The sequence below is a fragment of the Physeter macrocephalus genome, chromosome 17 (assembly GCF_002837175.3).
Source record: "Physeter macrocephalus isolate SW-GA chromosome 17, ASM283717v5, whole genome shotgun sequence".
NCBI lineage: Eukaryota > Metazoa > Chordata > Mammalia > Artiodactyla > Physeteridae > Physeter > Physeter macrocephalus.
In genome coordinates, this window is record NC_041230.1 from 54,105,188 (window position 1) to 54,116,248 (window position 11,061).

Sequence of the window (11,061 nt, forward strand, 5' to 3'; positions counted from 1 at the left end):
CTGGTAAAGTTGCAGGATACAAAATTAATGTACAGAAATCTCTTGCAATCCTATACGCTAACAATGAAAGATCAGAAAGAGAAATTAAGGAAACAATCCCATTCACCACTGCAACAAAAAGAATAAAATACCTAGGAATAAACCTACCTAAGGAGGTAAAAGACCCATACTCAGAAAACTATAAGACACTGATGAAAGAAATCAAAGATGACACAAACAGGTGGAGGAATATCCCATGTTCTTGGATTGGAAAAATCAAAATTGTGAAAATATCTATACTACCCAAAGCAATCTACAGATTCAATGCAATCCCTATCAAATTACCAATGGCATTTTTTACAGAACTAGAGCAAAAAAAAAATCTTAAAATTTGTATGGAGACTCAAAAGACCCCAAATAGCCAAAGTAATCTTGAGGGGAAAAAAACAGAGCGGGAGGGATCAGACTCCCTGACTTCAGACTATACTACAAAGCTACAGTAATCAAAACAATATGGTACTGGCACAAAAACAGAAATATAGATCAGTGGAAGAGGACAGGAAGCCCAGAGATAAACCCACACACATATGGTCACCTTATCTTTGATAAGGGAGGCAAGGATATACAATGGAAAAAAGACAGTCTCTTCAATAAGTGGTGCTGGGAAAACTGGACAGCTACATGTAAAAGAATGAAATTAGAACACTCCCTAGCACCATACACAAAAATAAACTCAAAATGGATTAAAGACCTAAATGTAAGACTGGACACTATAAAACATAGGAAGAACACCCTTTGACATAACTCACAGCAAGATCTTTTTTGACCCACCCCCTAGAGTAATGGAAATAAAAATAAACAAATGGGACCTAATGAAACTTAAAAGCTTTTGCACAGCAAAGAAAACTAAAAACAAGATGAAAAGACGACCCTCAGAATGGGAGAAAATATTTGCAAACAAATCAACGGACAAAGGATTAATCTCCAAAATATAGAAACAGCTTACGCAGCTCAGAATTTAAAAAACGAACAACCCCATCAAAAAATGGGCAGGAAGGACTTCCCTGGTGGTGCAGTGGTTGGGAGTCTGCCTGCCAATGCAGGGGACATGGGTTTGAGCCCTGGTCCGGGAAGATCCCACATGCCACGGAGCAACTAAACCCGTGCGCCACAACTACTGAGCCTGTGCTCTAGAGCCCACGAGCCACAACTACTGAGCCCACTTGTCACAACTACTGGAGCCCATGTGCCTACAGCCCATGCTCCGCAACAAGAGAAGCCACCGCAATGAGAAGCCCATGCACTGCAACAAAGAGCAGCCCCCACTCGCTGCAACTAGAAAAAGCCCACGCAGAGCAAGAAAGACCCAATGCAGCCAAAAATCAATCAATCCATCAATCAATTAATTAATTTTTAAAAATGGACAGAAGACCTAAACAGACATTTCTCCAAAGGAAACATACAGATGGTCAAGAGGCACATGAAAAGCTGGTCAACGTCACTAATTATTAGAGAAATGCAAATCAAAACTACAATGAGGTATCACCTCACACCACTTAGAATGGGCTTCATCAGAAAATCTACAAACAACAAATGCTGGAGAGGGTGTGGAGAAAAGGGAACCGAGATGGCCAAGAGGCACATGAAAAGCTGCACAATGTCACTAATTATTAGAGAAATGCAAATCAAAACTACAATGAGGTATCAGCTCACACTGGTTAGAATGGGCATCATCAGAAAATCTACAAACAACAAACGCTGGAGAGGGTTTGGAGAAAAGGGAACCCTCTTGCACTGTTGGTGGGAATATAAATTGGTACAGCCACTATGGAGAACAGTATAGAGGTTTCTTAAAAAACTGAAAATAGAATTCTCTTATGACCCATTACTGGGCATAGCTAGGTCATGGAAGCAACCTAAATGCCCATCAACAGATGTATGGATAAAGATGATGTGGTACGCATATACAATGGAATATTACTCAGCCATAAAAAGGAATGAAATTGGGTCATTTGTAGAGACACGGATGGACCTAGAGACTGCCATACAGAGTGAAGAAAGAGAAAAACAAATATTGTATATTAATGCATATATGTGGAATCTACAAAAATGGTACAGATGAACCAGTTTGCAAGGCAGAAATAGAGACACAGATGTAGAGAACAAACGTATGGACACCAAGTGGGGAAAGCAGGGGAGGGTGGTGGTGGCGTGATGAATTGGGAGATTGGGATTGACATGTATACAGTAATATGTATAAAATAGAGAACTAATAGGAACCTGCTGTATAAAAAAAATAAAAAGTAAAATAAAATTCAAAAAAAAGAAAAAAGAAAGAAAATTCAGTCCCTCAGTTGCACTGAACACAGTTCAAGCGCGCGATGGCCGTGTGTGTCCAAGGGCTGCCCTGGAGGACGGTGGAGTTCTAGAACATTCCACCATCAGAGAGAGCGTCCACATCCTGATCCCGTGACCTGTGGATGTGTGGCCTCACACGGCAAAGGGACTTTGCAGGTATGATTAAGTTAAGCATCTCGAGATGGGAAATGATCCTGGCATCTGTGGGGGGCCCAGTATCCTCATAGGGTCCTTAAGAGAGGGAGGCAAGAGGGCCCTAATTCGTGGCCATTTGTTCTGGCAGCTGCAGGAAACTCCCTATGGGCTAAAGCCCACTTCACGTGAGACTCAAGACTGGCTACATTTTCCCAAAAGACAAGAAACAATCTGGGCTCCAAACCAAACTTTAAAATGTCTCTTTCCCTCCCGGACCCCACGGGTCTGCGGTGGTTGTGGTCACCCACCCCGCCAGTGCTCCGCTCCAGCTGGGGCAGCTGTGCTCAAACCAGTCACCAATGCACCCAAACTCTCTCGTTTGACTCTGTGTCCCACGTAAGCCGACACTAAATCTTGTTGTGCTGCGTTTGGTCGGCATTGTCATTTGACGGGCAGTGGTGAGCCGTTGTACTTTTTCAGGAAAAACGTGTATAAAGAAGGTGAGGATTTTGCTTTCTCTGTAGTAGGTGCCAGAACCTTGAATAGCCCAAAGCCAGACAGTAAATTGTTGGTACCTCAGGAAGTTCTGTGATTGGAAAAAAAAAACTATAACCCTCTGTCAAAATAAACCACATCTGTAATATAGGGTCTCTTTGGTCTTAGATGTTTTTTGTGGACTATAATAAGTCTGTTTATTCTTTATCTCCCCCAGAGAGATGGAGTTTATCACCGTACCTTGGCAGGCACACGAGTATTTGCTTTCTTTTCTGGGCTGTTTTTTCCGTGTTTATCTGACAGTTAGGTAATGTTGGAAGATGACGTGATTGCTCGCAGAGCTGCATTTCTACCAGAGGGGAATGTGTTTAATGCTATGAAAATAAAAATACCATGATCAATTAGGATATTATTCAGCCTGAAAAGGGGAGGAAATTCTGACACCTGCTACCACATGGATGAAACTTGAGGACATTATGCTCAGTGAAATAAGCCCGTCACAAAAAGACAAATACTGCCTGGTTCCATTTATGTTTGCTTCCTAGAGCAGTCAAAATCTTAGAGACAGCAAGTAGGATGGGAGATGCCAAGGATTGGGGGCGGGGGGGAGGAAATGGGGTGTTAGTGTTTAATGGGGACAGTTTAAGGTGAGAAGGTTCTGGAGGTGGATGGTGGGGATGGTATCAACAGTGTGACAATGCACTTTACACCACTGAGCTGTGGCTAAGATGGTAATTTTATGTTATGTGTATTTTACCACAATTTAAAAGACCCTGCAGTAAGAAACCATTACACACACCCCAGAATGACCACAGTTAAATGGTAGCATGTCCTGAGCAACCACTTTGGAAAACTCCTTGGCCTTGAAGATGGAGGGAGGGGCCGCTAGCCAAGAAAGCAGATGCCTCCGGAAGCTGGAAAAGGCAAGGAAACAGATTCTCCCCTGGAGAATGACTCCGGAAGGAAGCAGCCCTGCTGACACCTCGAATTCGGATTTCTGGCCTCCAGACTGTGATGCAATAAATTTCTGTTGTTTTAAGCCCCCCAGTTTGTGGCTGTTATGGGCTGAATTGTGACCCCTCCCCAATTCACATGTTGAAGCTCGAAGCCCCCACCGTGGCTGTCTTTGGAAATGGGGTTTTTAGGAAGTAATTAAGGTTAAGTGAGGTCCTAAGGGTGGGGTCCTAATCCAATAGGATTGGTGGCCTTATAGGAAGGGGAAGGGAGAGAACGCTCTCTGTGTGCGTGCACCAAAAAAAAGGCCACTCGAGGACACAGCAAAAAGCCAAGAGAGACCCTCCCAGAGCCCAGCCATGTTGGCACCTGGTCTCAGATTTCCAGTCTCAGAACTGTGGGAAGGAAGATACATTCTTCTGTTTCCCCCCCACCCCCAGTTTGTGGTCACTTTACAGCAGCCCCCAGACACTGATACACCAGGAATTTGGAATTGGGAAGAAAAGACGTTTAGTCCCAGTCTGTGCTGCCAGGGCGTGGCCGTCTGGAGAGAAGACACCGTGGACCTGAGAGAGGGCTGGGTGGATGACCCCAGTCAGTGGAGCTCACTTGGCCCCTAAGGTCTGTGCACTGCTGTGGGTCCCTTGAGATAAGCCGTGTCCCAGATTTCCATTCCCTATTGTGCTTAAGCTTCTTCTTCTTTTTTTAAAAAAAATATTTATTTACTTATTTATTTTGGCTGCACCAGGTCTTAGTTGCGGCACTCAGGATCTTTGCTGTGGCATGTGGGATCTTTAGTTGCGGCATGCAGACAGACTCTTAGTGCAGCATGCATGTGGGATCCAGTTCCCCGACCAGGGATTGAACCCAGGCCCCCTGTACTGGGAGCGCGGAGTCTTACCCACTGGACCACAGGGGGATTCCCGCTTAAGCTTCTTTGAAGTGATTCTTTTCCTTGCAACTGCAAAGTACATTGACTAAAATCGTGACCTCTTTCTCTATTTTTAATTTCAGAGGTTACATACCATCAGAACATGAAGTGAAGCCTGGGAAACAATACTTTCTCTTGTTAAAGTCAGTTCTATCCGTTAGCTTGGATGTAGTGAATTTAGGATCCTGCACCGTCTTCAGTGGCTGGAAGGATGAACGGACCTCCCGCTTCATCAGGGGCTGAAGTGGGCGGTAGTTGTTCACCATCGTCTTCTCTTCTTCACCAAGTGCAGAAAACATGAGCGAGCGAAACGCGGCCAGCTGGAACGGAGAGCAAGCAGAGTAATCTGGGTGCAGCTAGGGCGTGAACCAGCTCCCATGTCCCTCGTGTTGTGTGTGGTCCCCTTCCATCCCTGAATCAGGGATGGCCCTGTATGACCAATGCAACATGGTGGAGGTGACCCCAATCTGGGTCAGAAAAGGCATGGCAGCTTCCACCTTGGCCTCCTGGACCACCTGCTCTGGGGGAGGCAGCCGCCATGCTGCAACGACTCACAAGCAGCCCTCTGGAGGGGCCCACGTGGAGAGCAACTGAGGCTCCCAGCCACGAGCCAGCACAACGTGCCAGCCACATTGGGAATGAATCCTCCAGCACCAGCTTTCAGACAACTGCAGCTGACATCTGACTGCAACTCCACAAGAGATAGATCCTCGGCCAGAACCACCTGAATTCTGACCCACAGCAACCCTGAGAGATAATGAATGATTATTGTTTTATTAAGCCACTAAATTTTGGAGCTATCTGTTACACAGCAATAGATAACTAGTTTATATACTATAAATGCTAATGTAACATTTGATTCAATTTGCACTCCAGGAACTAAGAGACCATTTTTTATGTATCATCACATCTGTTCTCGGAATATACTATGTGCTCTGTGAGAATAGCGCTCATGCTTAATTAAACACAGAACTGGGTTTATATCTGCATAGTGACCACCTATTGAGCAAGTCAGGTCTGCATGGCTGAGGGAGAGGCCCCTGGAGTTGTGTAGGGGGTGGTGCATGCTCTTCCAGGCACTCAAGCATGGTGTGCCCACTCGTGGGTACCTGTTTTCACCACTTGCTGACTCTCAGAAAAGCCTGCTTGGCAGGCAGGCCTGTCCCTGCCGTCCAGGGGGTGCACACACTACCTCCCCAGCCCCCTGGGAGGGCTGGGGGCTCTGCTCTGGATTTTTGTTTAATACTCACCCACCACTCTGCCTTAAAACTATTGACTTATGCTTCTATTTTCCTGCCGGGTAGCAGCGCACAGAGACTATGGTCACTGCTCTGTGTCACCCCTCCATCCCTCCTGCTCGCCCACCCTCTCCTGCTACAACTTCTGACATCTAATGAGTGTTTGTTATGCGTCTGTTGAGTGACAGAGGGGTCTTGGTGACAAGAGCCATTTTCTTTTCTTTTTTTTAAATTAAATTAATGTGTTTTTTTTAAGTCTTTTTAAAAATTAATTAATTTATTTTTATTTTTGGCTGCACTGGGTCTTCGTTGTTGCGCACGGGCTTTCTCTAGTTGCGGCGAGCGGGGGCTACTCTTCCTTGCAGTGGGCGGGCTTCTCATGGCGGTGGCTTCTCTTGTGGCGGAGCATGGGCTCTAGGCGCGTGGGCTTCAGTAGTGGTGGCACACGGGCTCAGTAGTTGTGGCTCATGGGCTCTAGAGCGCAGGCTCAGTAGTTGCTCCAGGGCATGTGGGATCTTCCCGGACCAGGGCTGGAACTCATGTCCTCTGCGTTGGCAGACGGATTCTTAACCACTGCGCCACCAGGGAAGTCCCAGCAAGGGCCATTTTCAACCATGTCTGTAACAGTTCTGGTTTGGGGGAAGGGTGGGTGATATGCACCCACATTCCACCTTCAGCCTTTCAAAACAAATAGCGTTATCCCATGACTTTATTTTATTTTATTTTAAAAATTTATTTATTTATTTATTTTGGGCTGCATTGGGTCTTCGTTGCTGCACACGGGCTTTCTCTAGTTGAGGTGAATGGGCTTCTCATTGTGGTGGCTTCTCTTGTTGTGGAGCACAGGCTCTAGGCACGCGGGCTTCAGCAGTTGTGGCTCGCAGGCTCTAGAGTGCAGGCTCAGGAGCTGTGGCGCACGGGCCTAGCTGCTCTGCAGCATGTGGGGTCGTCCCAGACCAGGGCTCCAACCTGTGTCCCCTGCATTGGCAGGCGGATTCTTAACCACTGCGCCACCAGGGAAGCCACATTCCATGACTTTAAAATTAGAGGCTTGGGACTTCCCTGGTGGCACAGTGGTTGGAAATCCACCTGCCAATGCAGGGGACACAGGTTTGAGCCGTGGCCTGGGAGGATCCCACATGCCGCAGAGCAGCTAGGCCCGTGCGCCACAACTACTGAGCCTGTGTGCCGTAACTACTGAGGCCCACGCGCCCAGAGCCCATGCTCCGCAGCAAGAGAAGCCACTGTAATGAGAAGCCTGTGCACCGCAATGAAGAGTAGCACCACTCGCCACAACTAGAGAAATCCCGCGCGCAGCAACAAGGACCCAAATGCAGCCAAAAATAAATAAATAAAACAGAGAAATTTATTTAAAAAAATAAAATAAAATAAAATTCGAGCCTGTTTCACAGAATTGAAAGGCTGGAAGGACTTCCAAGGACTCATCAAGAGCCCTCAGAAAACACAGAGCTGAAGGCGAGGTGATGAATGCTGCTGTGATTGATTAGAAATGTCTGTCCTGGGCAGAGGATGGGAGAGTGGAGCATGCTTGCTGCATAGCTGTCATCCCTAAACTGTGCCCTAGACAGACTTTCTCCAGATTCTGGAGATTTCCAGAGAAAAAGATACTTTAACTTTTTAAAAAGTATATAAGTAATATCTACTTATTTTAGAAAACACAGAATATTTAAATAAGGACGAGAAAGAAAATAAGAACCACTGCAGACCTGTGACCATGGGACAACCAGGGTTAACTTTTAGGTGCACATCTGTGTGACAGCTTAGGGCATTGCTCAGCAAATAGGCACTCACCTCCTCCCTGCCCCACTGGCGTTGGCCTGGCCATCATAACTTGCTTTGGCCAACGGGATGTGAGCCGGCGTGATGCAAGCAGATGCCGTAAATGTGCATGTGTGGTTTGGCTTGTCTTTTGCATTTCTGTCATGTGCCATGAGATCCAGCCCTGGGTGGCCACTGGTCCGAGAAGCATGAGAGACACTGGACCCGACCCAACCGCTAACCATGGCCTAAAACAGATTCTCCCAGGTCCCAGAGACCCTTGAGTAGGAAAATAAATGCTTATTATTAGTCATTGAGTTTTGGGGTGGTTTGTTACCCAGCATTTTGTAGCAACAGCTGACTAATACAATCCTTCTGGAATTTTCTCTGGGCACTTACAGTTCCATAACTTCTCAGCACAGCGTGACAGAAAACCCTCTGCGGTCTTGATTTCCTATTGTTCTATCAGCCAAAGAAGCAGAACAGACTCTAAAAGCTTCTCTTCTCCCTCAGTGACCCCACTTCTTTCACAGCTCTCCAGCATTCATCTATGACATCCCTTTCTTAATTTATTCATCTAAAACACCCACGGAGGCCCCAATATGGTGAAGGACCCATGTCCCAATTATAGTGTCACTTCTGTTCTTTAAAGTCACTTTACCCCAACGAAGACCAAAGAGCAAGTACTGGCCTCATCCAAGCATTTTTCATCAGGGAGACTCTCCATGCCTGAGGCTGACCACTAAGATTAGAAGGTGCTGAATATAACTGTCCCCGCTCAGTTCCCTCCCCTCACCCCACCTTCCCTCCCTGTCTGTGTCTGTCTGTCTCTTTCTATCTCTGTCTCTCTGATTCCCTCTGTCTCTCTGTCTCTGTCTCCCTGTTTCTCTCTGTCTCCCTCTCACCACCAATATCTCAAGGTCAGAAGAAGACCTGTGATATGGGGAACGTCTGTTCACTCCCCAAGAGCTCCTGTTTCAACTGGAAGATTCTTCTTGAGCAGGAACATCTAAAATGCACCAAAGCACGAAACTCTAGGATGCTTGCTCCCACTATCTTAGTGAAACCACCAAACCGGAGGGATTCCCGTGCAGTTCCGTGTGTTGGACACAGGCGCCACTCACCTGGTCCTGAGCCACCTCAGTGGGCTTCTTGTGGATGATCCAGGTGACCGACTCAGAGAGCGGAGGCGTGGTCAGGGAGCCCGGATACGTCCAGTAGTCCCGGCAGGCAGGCAGCAGGCAGGAGGGCTGGAAGGGGCCCAGGGCCGCCCGCGCGTCCTGGGGGAGGAGACCGCAGGCTCTCAGGTGGGTGGAGGAGGCCGGGGAGGGAGGCACCACTCTTGGCTTTATCTCAGCGATGTGGCCTGGAGGGGAGCATGTCTCCGAGATAAAGGCTGTGGTCGCGGTTGTCACATTTGGAAACCGTAACAAGAGAATGTGGCCCTTCCACGCTGAGCAGGGATGCCCACCGCAGGCTTGTAGTTTTTCCTTTAAGGCTACTCATTTGCGTATACCTTGGCTGTGAAGATATCACACTTTTAAAAGCTGACATCAAATAACATACACAGCATAAAATTTACCATTTTAACCATTTTTAAATGTACAGTTCAGTGGTGTTAAGTACCTCACATTGTTGTACAACCATCACCACATCCGTCTCCAGAATTTTCTCATCTTCCCAGACCGAGACTCTGTCCCCATTAAACACCAGCTCCCCATCTCCTCCCCCCGGCCCCCAGCACCCACCCTTCTACTTTCTGTCTGTATGAATCTAACTCCTCTAGGGACCTCGTATAAATGGAATAATACAGGATTTGCCCTTTTGTGACTGGCTTATCTCACTCAGCACAATATCCTCAAGGTCCATCCATGCGGTAGCCTGTGTCAGAATTTCCCCCCTTTTTAAGACTGAGTAATATTCCACTGTGTGGATGGACCACATTTAGTTTATCCATCATCCATTGACGGACACTTGGGTGGCTTCCACCTCTTGGCTGTTGTGAATAAAGCTGCTATGAACATGGGTGTACAAACATCTCTTCGAGACCCTGCTTTTAATGATTTGGGGGATATACCCAGAAGTAGAAAGGCTGGATCCCACGGTAATTCTATGTTTAATTTTTTGAGGGACCACCAGACTGTTTTCCATAGTGGCGGCACCAGAAAACGTCACACTTTTAAGTCAGCTGATCCGCTCTTCGGCAGACCTCCCCAGCGTGAGAGCCGCGGCAATTACAAACGCGCAGGCCGACGCCCTGCGCTGGCCGACGCCCTGCGCTGGCCGAATTCCCCGACTCGTGCCAGAATTTTCCTTCTCATCAGCCGCTCTTCGGCAGACCTCCCCAGCGTGAGAGCCGCGGCAATTACAAACGCGCAGGCCGACGCCCTGCGCTGGCCGAATTCCCCGACTCGTGCCAGAATTTTCCTTCTCATCTGCGAGGGGTGGGGGCTGATGGACTGGGTCAGCCCAGCTCTCCAGGCTGCTCCATCAGCACGTGTCCTGCTTGGGAGCCCCATGTTCAGAATCCATGTTGGCTTGGTTTCCATGCTCTAGAAAAGCATAGGGAGAAACCTGCCTCTCAGTTCCTAATGACACTGATGGGGTCCCACCATCACTCACTCACTCAGAGCTATTCTTGAGCACCCACAGTAAACCCGACTCTATCTTAGGTGCTGGGGATACAGGAGAGACAAACTACCCGCTTTCGTGGAACTCACTTTTACTGGAGGAGAGCAGACGGCACACAGAACAAATAAGTAAAACATCTAGTAGTTTACACAGTGATAAATGAGATGGGGAAAAATAAGGTAGGGCAGTGAAATAAGAGATGTGGGGAGTATAGGCTAGTGTTTTAGGAGGGGTGGCCCTGAAGGCCTCCCTGAGAAGGGGACGTCTGAACAAAGACACGGAGGAGGTGAAGGGGAGGAGATTTCTCCGAAGCAATGGCCAGTGCAAAGGCCCCGAGGCAGGGTCTGGCCTGACGGGCTGGGGGATCAGCAGAGAGGCCGCAGGGCTGGAATGAGCACGAGATGCGGAAGTGATTAAAAGAGATGCAGGGGCTTCCCTGGTGGCGCAGTGGTTGAGAGTCCGCCTGCCAATGCAGGGGACGCAGGTTCGTGCCCCGTTCCGGGAAGATCCCACATGCCGCGGAGCGGCTGGGCCCGTGAGCCATGGCCGCTGAGCCTGCGC

General features: G+C 47.9%; 1 protein-coding gene across 1 annotated transcript in view; it reads right to left on the reverse strand.

The window, feature by feature from the left end:
• Positions 1-4,917: 4,917 nt before the first annotated feature.
• The window catches only part of CA5A (carbonic anhydrase 5A), a 28,057-nt gene continuing 21,913 nt past the window's right edge, over positions 4,918-11,061 (reverse strand). The window contains exons 6-7 of the mRNA XM_007111285.2: positions 8,994-9,149; positions 4,918-5,172 (exon numbers count right to left, since the gene is read on the reverse strand). Coding sequence (XP_007111347.2) covers positions 4,939-5,172; positions 8,994-9,149 — 390 coding nt within the window. The 3' untranslated portion in view covers positions 4,918-4,938. The remainder of the gene's footprint in view (positions 5,173-8,993; positions 9,150-11,061) is intronic.